Source organism: Ornithodoros turicata, chromosome 4, assembly GCF_037126465.1.
Source record: "Ornithodoros turicata isolate Travis chromosome 4, ASM3712646v1, whole genome shotgun sequence".
Taxonomy (NCBI): domain Eukaryota; kingdom Metazoa; phylum Arthropoda; class Arachnida; order Ixodida; family Argasidae; genus Ornithodoros; species Ornithodoros turicata.
The window spans coordinates 24,172,301-24,190,206 of record NC_088204.1 but is presented as its reverse complement, the minus strand read 5'-3'; the positions used below and the strand labels follow the sequence as shown (position 1 = coordinate 24,190,206).

The following is a 17,906-nucleotide window of genomic DNA, read 5'->3' as shown; positions in this document are numbered from 1 at the left end:
TTTTTACACGTGAGCAGTAAAAATTAAACAAGTCAGAAACATGAGAAGTGGAGAAGGAGCGTACGCAGAACGGTGCCTGTTTGATTGGTCGTGGTTTCAAAAGTAAATGTGGTTCTGCTTATTGGTAGTGCAGTTGTGTCGTGATACATTGCCTTTGTGAGGTGGATTAACTAGTACACTGCTGTGAGCTCGGACAGAGTAAGGCTGGCAGGCTTATTTTCGACATGCTTCAGTACGGTTTCAGATCGATTCACGCTGCGAAAGCAGTGTGCCGGCAAGTACTGCCGTCTATCTTACGCTGTCCATCTTATTAGGCTTCCTTTAAGTTTATCTTGCTGGCACTGTGCGTGTGAAAGAGATTTTGGGAACAGATAGTACCGGGACAACACCGCTTCATCAGCGGTGGACTCTATTTGCAATAAGTGTTCATCCATTTCTTATTTCTCTCGCTAAAGAGCTACCTCGCCGCTAAAGACGTCAATGCAGACAACAGCAGTAAGCTATTAGCCACGCATTTCCTGATAAAAGCAGTTTTATGGAACATATAAAACGGAAGCGTTGAACCGGTTCGCGAACCGGTTCGGGGCTGCGAACCGGTTTGCGAACCGGTTCGGTTTTTGGCGTGGCCGAACCGGAACTGAACCGGAACGAAATCAAAACAACGCGAACCCGAACCCGAACTGAACCCGTATTTTTTTCGGTTCGACACCCTGGTTAAAAAACCTAGAGTTGTCGAGCACTGCTTGTACAGTCAAACTCCTTTATAGCGAACACCTTTTTAACGAAAATACCACTACAGCAAATTTTTTTGCGGTCCCGCTGGAGCCCTATAGGTCCAATAATGGGCATCCTTTTTAACGAAAATACCTTTACTGCGAATTTTTTTTGCTGTCCCCTGAGTTTCGTTGTAAAGGAGTTTGACTGTATAACCAGCTATGAAAGTAAGCACAACAGAAAGAAAAAAAAAGTACTAACCCTTCTGGAATGGGTACTTTCTTTTGTGCTTTGGGAGCCACTGGGTTGAGTTCACCAGCAAAGAGTGCACGCAGTTCCTGCGGCATGCGCTCGCCACGAGCGTGCAACTTGCTCACCTGTCTCATTAGGTTCAATGCACAACATGCCTGCAAAAACATTAGCTATTTAGTGCTCGCAAAAAACTATACCCCTCAAGACCCAGCAGTGCCCTCCACATAAAAATATCTGCTCGATAAGGAAAGTGGTCACTGACCCTCTCTTGCACTTCAAGGTCTGCACTCTGCACAAACTGTGGCAGGTGCTGTGCCATCAAATCGCAGGCATCCTGAAAGTCACGCTCCCCATCTTCTTCTTCTTCTTGAGCTTTGGCCACCATGCGCGCCCAGATCTTGGTAGCGTTGTGAACGTAAACGCTTTGTATGTGGGGGGGAAGGGAAGTTGCGCGTCCACCCAGGAGTGCTTCTAAGCTGTCACGTGGACGCTCGAGGAGGCTGCGAACATGGACAGACAATTATGCGCTCAAATGGAGAAGAATTTGGTTGGGTGTTATGAAAAAGACGCGTGGCAATATCAATACAAAATGCTGGATGCTTGTTTTTTTTTTTTAGTTCTGTGTTAGCGCTGCGAAGCAACTGCGGCAATGAGTGGCGTACAGACATGGAGAGAGGTCAGCCGGAAGGAGTGGGTAACGGGGGGGGTTAGTATGCATCTTGGGCCGACTTCAGAGGGAACTATGCTGACGTTCGTCTGGAAAGTCTTCGGAAAACCCAAATGCTGGATGCATATTGGCAGCCAAAGCATGAGGGGGAACATAGTAATTTAAGCAATACATCACAAAATACCACAAGAAACGACATCGCACAACATCGTGTCTTCAGCAAAAGTACGAGGTAAGTAAAAAAAAAAGGACAAAGCAAGAAACAAACTACAGTGCAATCTCATTAAGTCAGACTCAAAGGTGACCAAAGATTTGTTCGAATAAGGTGGAGTGCGAACTAAAGGAAGCTGCTCCAAATGAGGGCTTGATGCATTACAGTGCATATTAGCTGCATGGGAGACTAACCTTACCACACATCCGTGGTCACTCGATGCCAAAAATATAACACTCATTAGTTCCAAAATATTTATGTAGAGGCAAGCACAAAAACATTTCAGGATAGAAAATAATCTGTAACATACAGTTGCATTCGTTTCTTCAGCCGCGACGCGATCAACATCACTGAGCTCAATCGAATTACGGACCCTGTGAACCCGAACGTACATCGGTTAACATCAATGCCTTTTTGTTTAGTGTGTTCTTAAAAGGGAAATGTTTTGATCCCCTTAAAACTGCAGGCCTTCCTTGCTTTGCTGATCATGAGTAAGCAGCACTGTTCCCCATGTTTGCGCACACCCTTACTGCGATTCAGTTCTCCTTCCTTTTCCCTGTGGCCAAAGTATCACTTTTGTAAGTAACAATCGCATAATGGCACTATGCGAACTGAACACTTAATAAGTAAACTTGTTCCAGACACACCAGCAGTACCCCGATGCGTGGCAAGGACCTTTGCAACGGCACACCTGACACTGTTCAGGCGCATGAGCACCTATCCACGACAGGTGTTTTCAATGCACAGATTTTGCCTAGCAAGCAAACAGCGATTACGCAGTTTTTCTCTAAATAAACCTGTGTTCACATAGGCACATACAACAGGCATTTTGCTGTACTTTCAATATTTCAAACATTTGGATAATTTGGACGTTGGTCGTAGGTCCTGTGAGATCCGAATTTACGAGGTTTTACGAGGTATAACAAAAAAGGAGCATCACATCATTTTGAGGTTGGCAGACAAATGAGCCAGTGTAATTTGTGCATCCCAAGCTTTTCCCACCTTGTTTTTGAAAAAAAAGAAAAATGTGCACAGATAATGCGAGTAAATGCAGCTAATTACCCTTGACCTTCATCACATAAGAATTTGGGCAGACAACACCAAGGGTAGGGTAGCCGACACTTTCAGAAGACAGGCCATAAAAGAATGAATGCATTATTATGATATTTTTCACCCTAGAACTAACTTAAAGAAGCTTACTCAGAAAACTCCCCACAGATCCAAGCAGCAGCATAGAGTACTTCACAGATGCTATTCTTCTGGCCATTGCCCAACAGCAGGTGAGTGTTGTCCAGCAGCACTGCCTGAAAATTCCATGTTATCACGACTTATTGCAGAAATTTCTAGAATGGTTACGTTTCGCTCAAGGAAATGGCGTACTATCAGGTCCAACTGAAGACCATGCGTGCCATTATTTTAGTCACATAATGCATTTTGAGCACTCCTGAACTAAATCGAAGAAATGTGACAGTATTGTTAACAAACTGGGAAGTTTCCCACATAAAGATGGGTGAAAGAGGGGGAGAAGGGGCAAAGAAAATTTGAATCACTATTACGGCACAATGATGTGAAAAAAAAAAAACGCAAGGTAGTCATGAAGCTAGTGAGCTGGTAACACTGTGTGAAGCACAGAGAAGAGTATCTACATGCATTTAGAACAAAGACATCAGGTTCTCAACATGTGAGGCTGCTTAGGGATTCTCATGCATTTCGAGGTCTGCTCCTGGAACGTATACACGAGTTTAGTGGCTCAATGCCATGCATGTAAGTAGCACATTATTCAATGGTGGGACACAATGTCAGTGCTTACTGAGGGTAACGTGAAAGGTTTGATAAAGTGGGGTTTCCACAGGAACCTCCACAAACACAGAGTGTGCACATGCTAACGTGCAATGTTCTGCGTGCCAGCAAAGGTTAAACAATGCCACCGCAATGACGAATTCCTTCATATATCTTTCTCCAACTCTTTGCGGACATTTATTTGTTGTAGGACACATATTTCAATAGTGCAAGTCATCCCAAAAGGCGCAATTGTCGCACATATCCGTGTGCAGCTATTTGAACAGCTATTCTTTGGACACTATTTGAGCACAAGAATACTCAACAGATTTCTAACGCCACTAAACATTTTAAGCATGCCTCTGAATGTGCATATTTCAAACACACGTATTTACAGTTCCGAATATTCTAGTAAGTAGCTCACAAGCACATGCGTTTAATATAAAGGTTTCTGGATTGGCTTACCATCTGAGATACACTAAAGGCTCGTACAGCAGGCACTCGAATTGCAACGTCCAGCATTTGAGAAGCTATGGTGAGCCCATGTTTGGTTCCTTCAATGCGTGTCAGCTCTACTAGTACACTTACGTACCTGAAATGTGCACATGGATTTTCATCTCTTTCAACAGGGACATCAGTAAACTTCATTCATATACGTGCAAAGTGGCTGTAGCAGTTTGACACTTGTAAGGTTATCAAAAGTCCAACGGTATTGTTTGGAACTGAAATCGGAACTTCCGTTATCCAAGACACACTGCCACATTTGAGAGACATTCTCGCACAGATCAGACAATTACAAGGAGTAACTTCTCATTAAACGAAATTCTGTTCATTCTACTGACGAGTACAATACCGTAGTTACAAAAGTGCAGCATGCATAGCAGCGCATGTGGGATGTTTACAGTACAGAGCACCTCACTTCAAGAACAATTATGGGCTATGACTCTTGGACCATCTTGAATACCACTTTCACCTTCAATAAATCAGTGGAAGAGTGTGTGTTCCTCAATTTTCCAATGTTCACTAGCTTGTGACTTTATCTAAATAGGCTGCATAAAGTGCAACATCTGGCTATTGTCAAACAACACTCAGCAGCTGGCCATACTGCAAGAGAGAGAGTTGGGCCTGGTTTTACAAACGCCGATTAACATATGAATCGAAATCAACCATTCGGAACTTGAATTTAACACTTAGCTCTGCTTCACTAAAGGGATTTATTGCCACTGAAACAAACATTCCTCTTCATCACGTCACCAACAAAAGTTTATAAAAAAGAATTGAGTGTTATGTTTTAGTAGTAATTTTTGATCTCGGTTTAGAGTCCACCTGCGTTGGTGATACCGGGCCTTAGAGACTCTAGAAGCAAAAGAGACTGAATATTTACAACGTCTATCCATGGTGTAGGTATTCAGCTCAATTACCTGGGTATTTTCCAATTAATAGTCTTCTGCATATGTAGCAAATGTCCACAATATATGAATTTTGTAAACATTCAAAATAAAAACTACCTCAGATCTCAGTACCACAAAAACTTTCTCTATTACAACATGTAAGCACCTGCAATGGGGAAAGCTCACCATTCAAAGTTAGTGATGTACTGATAGTTGTTCTGGGAACATATATCAACAATTTTGGAGAGAAGTTCGTCGCGGTAGATGGTGCCTTCAGCTCTGTCCATGTGCACCATCAGTTTTTTCACGATTTCCATTAGGTTCTTCTTGGATACCTGCAACAATATAAATTGTAACGTAGAAAACTTCCCCCAAATCATACCGCAACATTATACCATTCCGTAGAGAAGGTCAAGCGCACGTAGGCGAATGGATTCATCCTTGTCGTCCAAGCACTGCAGTATGAGGTCCTTGTGAGCCTGAACGCTTTTCGGATGAGTTTTGAGAATCTTGCACATGGCAAGCAAGCCTAGGTATTTCACTGCATCACAAGAACATAGCAGTTAAGGCCGTGTGTTCTTACATGCGAAACTAACTCAGTGGCAGGACAAACTCCAAGTATTACTCCCCTTTTCTACTGCATCTATTCTGATCTGGTTATATTTACTGGCTGATTTAAGCATGTTTCGCTTACTTTCGTAGGCAAGTTGTATGACTTGCTAATAAGCTCGACTAGCATGGCTCAATGAAAGCTTTTGGAGGCTAGGGTAAAACTACATGTCAGCAATGTCAGCATTAATTAAAAAAAAAGAAGCTTCCTGAGAAAAAAGGATTTCCCAATATTTTTCAGTGACACCCTAAAGGTAATACCAGGTATGCCAACACAATGTTTGAACTGCCTAACAATTATTCCCTGTACTATGGTGGTCAATGACGCTCCATTAACGCCTGTGTGTAAAGTGTGTGTGTCGTCCTTGTCCCTCAGCTTCATTAATAATTAGCTGTAACGCATTTTGTCTATGAGGCACCTGTAACAAATTCCATTTCTTTTCCTGCAGTACCTCCGAGGACACCTCCACTGCATGGTCACAGTTGCAGTTGTAAGTGACAAAGCGATGTTCCTGTGATCCTTGCAGATATTTGGAGAACTGTAGCGTGACAACCATAGGGAGGATTTCAATGAAATTTTGGTTTCAGAAAGAATAAGATCTTATTACCTTATCGCTGAACTAGATATCTGTTTTTGCAACTGCTTTGGCTGTTTAAGCAGAGAAAAACATTATATGCAAGAATGCTAACACAATTTCTGGTTTTACATCATGAGAAAGGTATGATAATGAGTAGGACCCAGGAGTTCAGCCAAAATGGATATTTTTAGAATGCATTCTAATGGGCATCCTAACCTTGGTGCCTACCAAATTGCGGCCTTCAAGTTCCCTGACTTTTACAGGTTCTCAAGCGAATTCCTTGACCAAAACGAAAGGAAACTGAGTACCTGCTACTATGCTTTGATACAGACCCCCGATAAAACAGATCATTTATTGTATATTAGTGAGGGTGCCCTACTATTTGCCTCTGAGCTGCTTGTAATGGCGAACTGCTACTTGCGGCAATGTCGCTGCTGCGTGGCTGCTCAACCACTGATCGGCACTCTCAATTCGCTGCGCATCGCCACAGCACTTGTCCGCGATAATCCCCGACTTCAGCTGGCTTTCGGCAAATTCCCCGACAATCCTGACTTTTCCAACTGCATCAAAATTCCCTGGCAAATCCCGGTTTTCCAGGTTGGTAGACACCCTGCCTAATGTTCCACCACACGTTACTAATCAAAACGACTCAAATTTACTACCACTCGTGTGTCGTACAGCTACGTATTTTGGCAATATTTCTTCCTGATCATGATACAATATGACGGTTGTCTATTATGTTGTATCTTGGCACAATTTGGCATGACCTTAACGGTTACGAAGGTACAAAGCCTGAAAATTGCGAGGAAGCGCAGTGCTCCAAATGGTCAGTTTTGAAGATTAAAAAAAAAAAAAAAACTAAGAGAAAAACTTAGCTATTTCCTCTGCAAATGTACTTCCTAAGCACTAGGCTTCAATATATATTGGAACGAAGAAAATGTAAGAGGTCGACCGGATCACCCTGTCTGACTCTGCTTGAAGTCACCCTACATTAGTGTGCACGCGTGAACGTACATTCCAACTTCCAATAAGAAATCTCGATTTAATTTTATTTGCAGAACATTTTTTAGACAATGTACGTATTTATATGGTTCCAAGTTACACGAAAGCTTCAGGAGCAACATTCTCTGCATCATAATATTTCCACATATTTTGTGCATATTTAAATGTTTTGTGCAGCATATTTTAGAATATTTTAAACGTCAGCACACAGCACATCAGGTCTAGCTTCCCCTGCAGATGACATGCCCAAGCAAATTGTATCCTGCCACCAAATTGCAAGAAATAACGTTATAACATGCAACATCCTTAAAATCACCAGGCATTACCAACAGATCCCTCAAAGTCAGTCATGGCAAAAAGATAAAGAGGTGATACGAAAAGAATGCCTTTCTTTTCAATTCTAGTACGAAAGGAGTAAGTACGTACAGTTTTGATCTGAATCTTCTATGAGTATCCGCAATTTCTGGACACACAGCTGCGAGCCAAAAAGAAAAATTAGGAGCATCAGTGCTGATCAGCTGTACACACAAATTTATGCAAACCCACTTCCCTGAGAGCTGTGAGACAATATTATTAATTTCTATGAAACTCTTCTTTACAACAAGGAGGCAGGGGAATAGGTTTTAGTATACTGACCAGGAATTTCTCTACCCCCCTGGGATGTGTGCACTCCCTTGTGAAATTTCTGAGTTGCCCAATACGGTTCAGCTACCAATGCATATACCCACTGACATGCAAACACATACCATCCCACACACACGTACACTGACGTTGATTTCTGGGGACAGTACTGGTGCTGACTGCGTTTTAGTTGACAAATTCCCAAAAAATGCAGCCTAACCTTACAAGTTGTTTGTGCACTTTCTGACAGGCAACACAGAAATGAGTCTGGACTAACGTGTTCTTAACCAACTTGTTTGTTTATTCTCACTTTTCTTACATACCACCTAACACCAGGAGTGTGGAGAGGGGGGACTTAGGGGGCGAGAGCCCCTCACACTCACGCTGCCAGTCAATAACAAACAGTCTTACTCTTAATTCATCCTGCTTTTAGTACAACAGTTTGTCGCATGGTCTTTTATGGACTGCAACCATTAGGTGCCACAACATCAGCAATGTTAGCATACACAGCTCGATTGATGCACACCTGATGGCTGCATATTTCTCTTCACACAATCACCAGTGGCAGCAGAAGCACTGACACACTGACACGCATGGCAAGTGGACAACAAGCAATGTAGTCACAACTGCATAATGAGGGTTCAACCAGGTGGAGTTTCATGGATGTCATATGTGGATGTTACCAGTACGCTGGCTACATCATAATTAGAGCCTGAAGTTTTCGGGAAATATTTTTTTCTAAATTCGGGGGGTAAAAATCGGGTAAATAAATATGTGCACTAAATTCATGCGAATTCGGGTGAAAAAACTTCCAGTATGCTAAATTCCAGGAGAAATCGGGCTCAGTTACTCAAACTAAGTGTAGTGGTTTGGTACAAACGGTGATGGAACTGCATTAGCTGCCGAATAAGTAAAAGTTTGTGCATTCCTACAGAGATCCCAGTGAGGGCAATTTGCCGGGTAAAAATCGGGTTTCACCCTAAAGTGGCAACCTTCAATTCGGGGTGCAAATTCGAGGAAGAATCGGGTAAAACCCTAAAACTTCAGGCTCTAATCATGATGTGTTGAAGGGTGCCGTAGCAGAGTGTAGCTTGAACCCTAACACTTTGTTACTGTTACCCGATTTCAGTCTTTCGTACCTTGTGTACGCAATTACTAGGGCCTGACTTTTTACAGTTGTACCTGATTATGCCCGATATCTACCTCCCGATTCAAATCAGGAAAAACATGGATTAACCCAGTATTTCCCCAAAAACTGCAGGACCATGGGGATCCAAAGTCATCACACTTAACACACATTTTTCGACACTGTGTTGTAAATGCATAAATATGCTGCAACTGTCAAAACAGACACCCTGCTGCCTCTTAGATACATGGACTAAATATTGATACTCTCTGTAAACTGGCATGTCACGTGTATTATGCAGAGTAAACCAAAGTTTTACGCCTGATTCAGCCCTATACAACTAGAATTGGGCTGAATCAAGTTCAGTTCAACTCGATTACACTCGAATTATTGAAGCAAAATATAACCAGATATACTTTGAGGTGAATATGTCGAACTGTAATAAAGGTTTATGACTCCAGGCTGCGTTCTTCCTTGCCAGGCAGAGAACTTTTCAGCAGCCTCTTCATATAAAAGAGAAACCAGGGGCAGATTTCCAGGCTACCTGGATGTCCTGATCCCCCCAATTTCAGTCTTTACATAGAGTTTTAATTGACCTAGATGATGTAATAGGAAGCTGTCCAAGCTGTCCCCCCCCCCCCCCCCCCCCCTCAGGCAAATCCTGGATCTGCCTCTGAACACTTCACTGATAACGTACTGCACTGCCGACCACAACACTAAGCACACTGAGAGATAAAGACGAGCGGTAGTAGCCTACCTGAATGGACGCCGAGTGGTTGGGCATTCCTGAAGATATAGAAATCAACACTGTGAGCATGGAAGAGAAGAAAAAGAAAACGAGGGAAGGAGAGACGCAACATTAGAAACACACCCACAAAACGCCTCACACACACACACACACAAAATCAATGCTCCTGCAAAGAGGCAAGCCCTGAAACGACCTGGCTACCACATCACCGCATTAAAGGGTTCCTCCTCGCAAAATGAAAGACGTCGTTACTTTGACAGCAATACAAGAGGAACGGGACTCATCTGTCCAGTAATTCATGATTTACGTGCGGACAAAACTTATTCTTTACGCTTTCCTTCTCCTCTCCTTCTTGAAAAGCATGGAGTGGCCCATCATTGGTCAACTCAAATGATCTCCCGTAATGATTGGACACATTGTTTGAAGAAACCAGTGACAGGTCATTCCACATTGCTGCAGTTCTTGAGAAGGAGAGATGTGGGAAAGTGTAATACCCCTGTAAGATGGGCACATTTAAGGCCTTAAAATGCCAATGCCGTGAACAAGAATGAATATTGGGGTCATGCCAGGTAAGCGATAAAGCCTCCAGGGACAAACAGAGATACAAAGGGAACAGAGCTCCCCAAATTCTGTAACCTTCAAACTACCTACTCTCAGAAGCAGAAAGGAATAGGATACTCTCGACAACAGACACAAAATATTTTATGGGAATGCTTTACAAGATAACAGCAGTTTTGGGCCATGCTGAATACCACTTGAATGCTCCTTTAAGTTGTGCCGTCTGACTAGGGTACAAATTAGTTTTGTCTGCACATAAATCATGAATAACGTAATGGGTGAAACCCATTTATTCTGCATTGATGTCAAGGTAACAGAGTCTTTCATTCCTCAAGAGGAAATTTTAACACTTCAGCACCCCTTTAGGTGCAAAGGCACACGATTAAGAGCCCATGCAATTCTCTTAAACCAACAGAGAACTTACTGCCAAGAACTACACGAGACTATTACAGGAGAGCTTACCTGCTATCACAGTGTTGATACATTCGTACAACAATGACATTGCAGATGTGCTATAAAAGGAAAGAATATTCAATACTGTAGCTAGCAACAGAAATTTAAGCATATCGAAGTACAAGCCAACACAAAAGTGCAATTTCTTTTTTTTTTTTTTTTTTGTAAATGGAAAGACTTCAGGAAAACCTGCGGTGCTCTGTGCAGGATTCAGTAAGAATCCTGGTGAGAGGAACAGAAAATGTAGCAAAGCATTTCTGAATGTGTTTCGTGCAAGCTTCCCTTCCTTTGAAGTATTAAAATACTCCCTCTTTATGCGGATGCAGCACAAGGCATTGCAGGATTTTTCGAGTGCCCGCCAGGGGGAATATGTCGATGGCGTGTGGGTCACTAACATGCTTCCATTGCATCATGCACTACCATTTCCCTAAATATGTGAGACAGTGGGTTTTATGAAAGCTCTATCATTCACAGCTGTTGCAGAAATTTTTGAAAAGCATGCGAGACAAGGCCCTACAACAACAGAAATATATGCGCATGAACACATCGGAACAAGTCTGGTTGCATTAGTCACTACCACAGGGGAGAAATACGATGCTGAAGGACCCATCCAAGCACTTTACAATCGATAACAGCAGCTGCCATGTACTTTCCAACACTACATATTTGGGGGTGAATTAATGGAACTAGATGTATATTCTACTGTAATGGGTTCAAAAAGATATGCATGCTTAGAAACGTAGATACACCATGTCTGCACTGCCATCATATGCTTAATCTTTAGCACTGACTGTGCTCACTGTACACTGACAGGGGCTACTTCATAACACTGCACACTCTCCACCACACTATAAACATACCTGGCATAGAGTGTGACAGTGTAAAGCGACGTTAACACTGACATTAGAACGGCAATGTAAGTAAATTTTAAAAAAGCTTGCTGAGGTTTTTCACAACCAACTTCAAAGTTTAGCAGATAACACATAGAATGTATGATTCCCATGCTTTTTTCTTTTCTAAACAAAATTGTCTGCACTAGTTTTCTTTTCTTTTTTTTCTTTTAAGAGTGCAGTGATCATTAGATTTATTCGTCCACAGCAACCTAACTTATCAATTAATCCCAGACTCAATGCTTGTTCAATAAAGAAGGATTTTGATTGGCTAGCACAAAGTGACTGCTGCTAGAAAAGAAGCAAATAATAATTTAGTTCTTTCAGAAAAAGGAAAAAGAAAAAAGCAGCTACTTTTGTTGTTGCATGGTTTAGCAACGGGAACAGTCAGCTGCAACAGGAACACACACAAAAACAAAACAAAAAAAAAGCATGAAATGACAGTTCGTAGACCACACTCAAAGCTGCGATGAACATACAAAATGTTTTTTTCCTTTTTCTTCGTATCTACAGGTCACAAGGCACATGTACCACAGCATCTTCATGCTCCAGCATTTTAATTCAGAGAGAAGCACGTACAAAAATCCGTAAAATGCGGAATAACCACACGTGATGTTTGACTTGCATTGAAAAGAACCCCCCACGACAACCATGACCACCACCACCACCACCACCACGTACACGCACACACTGCAAGCCACTTGCACTCATGCAAATGCGTGCTGTTCTACAAAGCTCAACCAAAAGCACAGCAAATCCTAGTAAAAAAAACAAAAAAACAAACAGAAAAGCAACTCACAGACGACAAAGCAGATAGCAGCAGTAATGAGGAAAAGCTGCCACGTATGTTTTTTCTTTACCTGTGTATTAAGTTAGTGAGCGGCTCAATCAGCTTTTTGCCCAGCCTGGGTTCGAGCGGTGTGAGGGCACCAAACTGAAAGGAGAACAAGTGCAACTTGGCAAAAAATACCTCATGTACCGGGAAACCAAAACAAAACAGGAACGGTATGCACTGTTTCGCCTGCACTGTTTCGGTAACTGTTCTGCGAACGCATCAGCGAAATAAAGAGAAACAGCAGCATGTAATACAGAAACAAGTCACTGGAGTTGGGCAAACACGTGGGAAGCAGGAGTCAAGGGTACGGAACTGTTGTTTCAGTGGCAAGGATCCCGGAGTACTCACGTACGGTGTACACACAGTTCATTTCACTCAGTTAGACAGATGCTTTTTTATTTTCTTTTTTTTTCACTTTCCTTGTACTGTATGCATGTATTGTGGTCAGTATGCACCCAGTCTAAAGGCCTGTTCAGACATATAGCAGCGCGCTAATATCGCGTTACAAAACACTGCGTAAAAATAGTGCTCGCTGTTATGAGACGCTTAACACTTGCAAAGCGGCACTAGTGCTATAATTTAGCGGAAGTTCGGTGGTCTTTTCCGGTCTCTCCCATCTTGGCACCTCCGGAGTTCGACAGCATGCAAACGAGCAGCTTTGATCAACCGACTCGACGAAAAATTAACAGACATTTTGGATGACACATCCCGCAAGTTCCAATGCGGTCGCCGTGCCGTGAAATGCGGAAGCGACACAACGCCACGACCTCCGCGACATCATCACTGAGGAGCCTCCCTATTGGTCAAGCCAAATGTAGTGCTAATACCATTGGTGCTGAAAAAGTTCACACGAACTCAACTCCGGCAAGCGCTAATTTTTAGCAGTTTGGAGCACCGTGGGGAGGAAAATATTGTGCTATTTTCTAGTGCTGTATAGCAAATCGCTCTATGTTGGAACAGGTGTTAATTATCTCTCCAGCAAGACCAATCTGCTTAACATCCCATGACCGGTACAGGCAGTAGAGTAAGTTGTGGTGCCACTCCCACAAAGCTTGAGCAATGAGAGCAGTATGGTGCTCTGGATTGCTTTGGCAGGTGCTAGCACTATATTCCTGTAGTACTGAAGCATGACGAGGGTCCGATTTGCGAGTAGGACAGGTCCTACATCTGTGTCTTCTGTCTCCAGGACATTTTAAAACAGGAAACGTTAGTCGTTACTTCGAGTAAGCTCTTCCCAAGAGTAGTGGAACGATTGGCTTTGGCTGCCTCTCAAAACTGAAGCACTACAGCTTTGACTTGTCACAGTGCACATTCCATGTTAACTGCTTCATACTTTTTCTGGTTTTTGCTCCAGCCTTAGGAAACATGATCTTTGTGCAGTCACGACCTACTTCAGCAGGAAATAACAGTTCATACCAGTTTTCCCTCAAGGCACTTTTAATCCCCGGTTTAAGCTTCCTGGTCTATATTTTTATGCTGTGTGTGATGCCTGCGAGATGCTGAGTATGGGCGTCAATGCATGGTGTACACTATGCTACTCTAATCAGTGTCACAATCAGCATGGTAGATACACTAGAGTGACCACTGTGCCATCACCCAACCAGCAAGAGATCACTTCTGCAACTCACTCACAAAAATGTGTGCCCACCATGGAAACTAGGCTGGGGTCCATTTATTGTGTCGGATAAACGTATGCCCCTTATCCACGCATTCACACAAGCGACACCACGACAGAACATTCTAATGGAAGAAAAAGCGAAAACAACTGCCCACAGGATGGAAGTTCTGCCGAGTCTCATGTTGAGCATTTGTACAGCACCGGAATACCAAAAGTGGTGTAATGCACGCATAGCAGAAGACTCACATCGGACCTGTCAGCTGCTACAGAATATCTTGTAGCTGAGCTGCAGGATATTCTCAACGGTTAGAACATTATGAAAAGACAAAGTTGAGCGCTCACACTCACGTGACGGCAGGAAGCTAGGAAGTTTTTTTTTTTTTTTGCACGACTTCCACTGGAGTATTCTGGGGAACGTCACATGTGTGAATACGCAGCATATGGTCGTCCCTGTGTTACCTTCACGATCTCTAACTGGGCAACATCAAACTTTGACAACAGCAAATCTATAACATCAGCATGGACTGCAGCTTGTTACTGACAATATGCAAATCCAGTTGAACAGAATTGAGCTCAATAAACAGCACACAGCTTTCACTGTTCAGACAGTCCTCAACAGCCTGGTGGTGCACGGTGTGTACTGGCTAGTTTGTTTTGACTACACACTACTGTGTGTGTGTGTGTGCTTATTAATTGTAACCTGTGTCCACTTTCCAACTGGTTCAGCATGTGGGTAAATCGAAAGAGATCACACTTTCTTTCCAAGGGGTAGCTGCAGGAAAACAGTCTTTTTATTAAACAAACATTTATCTTGTATCTTGTACCATTGCACTACAGATATATCTGTATGTGTAGCATTCACGTCCCAACCCATTCATTCATTTAAATAAAGTTGTTGTTGTTGTAGCATTCACTGAATATATTGAATGACATGGAGGGCCTGCCAGTACTGGTACCATTTTCCCTCCTCAATAAGTGTGCTGCTTTGACTGTTGGGACTATATCTTGAACAATTTTAAACTAGTCCAGGAAGGCTAGGCATAGGGAAACTGGTAAAGAAGCTCTGAACATCTGCACTAAAAACTGCAATTTGTGGTATTACCGTGCCATTTTGAACAAAATTGCGCGAGACAGCATGTTCGCCATTTTTTATATCACAGTGTGTTCCACCTGCTACACGCCAAAGTTTGCGCTCAGCCTACTGGCCCGGATGCATACTAAAGCATAAATAAAAATCGCAAGAATATCTTTTGAAACTCAGGAGATATGCGTGTGCAAAAACGGCAAAAGTGAGACACTCGAATTCGGGGCCGGATTTTCTTGAATTTTTTGCACAAAAACAGTTTGGCAGAAATCATACGTTCTACCGCTATTTACCATCAGCTTCTAAATGTTTAAAAAAATTGAAAATCCAGGAGGTCGATGGGACCTTCCTGCATGATCTGATGTGAAACTGCCAATACTGATGTGAAAATATAACTCTTCAAAATATTCAATGAACAAGCAAAAATACAGCCACGTGATAGCATGTAGGATATACTGTGTTTAGAAAAAGAGTGAAAAAATACATGTACACAAGGAAGCCCAACATAACCTAAAAAAGTCCAGTGGGTTGGGATTCTCGTTAAAAAGAAGAGAGAAAAAAAAAGAATTCATTTTCCAATACTGAGCTCTTGGGAGTGTCTGTATCAGCCGCCTCAAGGAGCAGCAAAAAGGGCACCACGTTTCCAGCTGTATAAGTCATAAGGTTGCATGGCGCCGAAAGCTTTGTTTGCCTGCACCAATTTTTCCGAACAAGCATGCTGCCTTAACATCAGAACTCTTGCTCAACTGGTTGAGATGTGTTTACATGTAATATTTGATGCCTAGAAGTTGCACATCGTATTGCATTGTGTAACGAAGCGAACAAACAATTCAGATAAAACACCTTGTGTAGCTTCTAGCGCGGCTCTTAGAATAGTAGACTTAACAGAAGAGTAAGATGGAGTTATACAAGGGCCAATGTAACACAGCCTAGGTTAACACCCATTAACATTTTCTAGGCATGAAAAAAAAAATGTCAAAATGGCAGTATGACAGTATCCGAAATATATTATAATGCCTAATTATAACTATGCTTCGTAGATGTCACTACCCTGTGGATTAATATGAAAAGTACGGAATGCTCAACACAGGTCGAATGCACATGTACCGGGCAGCAGAACGTGTTCTACTCTAACATGTGCTTCCTATGCGCATGCTCGCTTCTGTACGCTTGCGTGCAACGGATGGGGGTGGGGGATAATTGCATGCACGGTTGTTTAAAAACCAGGTTCCCAGTTCAGAGCATATTTATGAAGATGAAAGAGTCAGGTGGAGCTGCATCACAGTGCATTAGTCAAAAAATTCCAAGGATGACAGGAAGAAACATACTTTTAACTTAGGACATAGCATCTTTCCCTTCTTGCGGCTTCACAATAATGTAACATAGACTAGGCTTCCAAAGCCTATGTAAACTTTATGTGCATACGATGTCTGCATATGACGCGTACATAAGTAGAGTAATGCAACAACGTTTCAACGCCTATTTTCTGTGAAGTTACAACTTCCCGACTATCCTTGCATTTGCTGACCAACAGCGAGGGAGGCGTCGCCACCTGGATGCCGGCCAATAGCAGGACGCGGATGCCAGGCACTTCCCCAGCCTCTGCTCTCGCCTAAGAGATGGCGCAATGTTACCGTTGTTTCGTGCACCGCAAGGCTGCTGCCATGGCGCACCAATCTAACCAACTGCTTCACCGTCCGTTAACCAGCAGTTGCCAGTTGTTTGCCTGCCGCAAGGCTTCTGCCATGGTGCACCAATCTAACCAACGGCTTTACCGTCCGTTAACCGGCGTACGCGCGACTCCCGCTTAGCCTCGTTCCCGAGTTGACGTACGGCGAAGCCGTTGGTTAGATTGGCGCGCCATGGCAGAAGCCTTGCGGCAGGCAAAACACTGGCAACTGCTGGTTAACGGACGGCGAAGCAGTTGGTTAAATTCGTGCGCCATTGCAGAAGCCTTGCGGCAGGCGAAATAGCGGTAATGCTGCGCTATCTCTTAGGCGAGAGCAGAGGCTTGGGAAGTGCCTGGCCTCCGCGTCCTCCTATTGGCCGGCCTCCAGGAGGCGGAGTCTTCCTCGCTCTTGGTCAGCAAACGCAAGGATAGTCGACATGTTGTCTTTGTGTCATGTGCTTTACAACTACAACACCCTATCAATGCATCTTAACAGCTAACAGTGTTTACATAAATATCTGGATATTTGCAACAATTCCTTTTCTGTAATGCAGTTCCACATGACTCACTGAACTGTACTGCTGAAGCTTTTGATGTTTTACCTGCGTATTATGTTAATGAGAGGTTGACTCAACTTTCTACCCAGCCTCGGCTCTATGTGGGTGAGAACCCCAAACTGGAGAGAGAGAGAGAAAGAGAGAGACAAGGACAGGGGGTATGAACAGACACAAGTAAGAATGTGGCATTGGGGACACACATACACGCAGTGCTCAAACTAGCCTAATTCGATGGTGCACAAAGGAAATGTTAGGCTACATTGATTCTCTGGTCAAGTTTATGTAGAATAATACTGCTAGAGAAGTAAATATCGGCAGATGATTAAATAAAAAGAGAGAGATGATCATCCCACCACACTTAACTTCCTACAAACAGAAAGTGTTAAACCATGATACTAAGGAGACTTATGCATACTCCGGTTGCCTCCATTGAAGCTCAATTTCATCCAATTACAGGAAATCCTACATGTACAACGCGCCTTCCAATCGTTTTCATGAAAAGGGTGGACATGCAGATACACAAACAATATTTCCGTGTACACCA

At 43.0% G+C, this 17,906-nt stretch overlaps 1 protein-coding gene across 2 annotated transcripts in view; it reads right to left on the bottom strand.

Moving 5' to 3' along the window:
- LOC135391329 (AP-3 complex subunit delta-1-like) overlaps positions 1 to 17,906 on the bottom strand; it is a 79,849-nt gene that overhangs the window by 41,071 nt on the left and 20,872 nt on the right. Inside the window, exons 8-17 of one of the 2 annotated variants that reach the window (XM_064621569.1) lie at positions 12,460 to 12,533; positions 10,719 to 10,768; positions 9,708 to 9,757; positions 7,630 to 7,678; positions 5,410 to 5,555; positions 5,201 to 5,349; positions 4,089 to 4,215; positions 3,045 to 3,148; positions 1,229 to 1,466; positions 976 to 1,121 (exon numbers count right to left, since the gene is read on the bottom strand). In XM_064621569.1, the coding sequence (XP_064477639.1) occupies positions 976 to 1,121; positions 1,229 to 1,466; positions 3,045 to 3,148; positions 4,089 to 4,215; positions 5,201 to 5,349; positions 5,410 to 5,555; positions 7,630 to 7,678; positions 9,708 to 9,757; positions 10,719 to 10,768; positions 12,460 to 12,533 (1,133 nt within the window). The remainder of the gene's footprint in view (positions 1 to 975; positions 1,122 to 1,228; positions 1,467 to 3,044; positions 3,149 to 4,088; positions 4,216 to 5,200; positions 5,350 to 5,409; positions 5,556 to 7,629; positions 7,679 to 9,707; positions 9,758 to 10,718; positions 10,769 to 12,459; positions 12,534 to 17,906) is intronic. The other variant, XM_064621570.1, reaches the window with a different exon arrangement.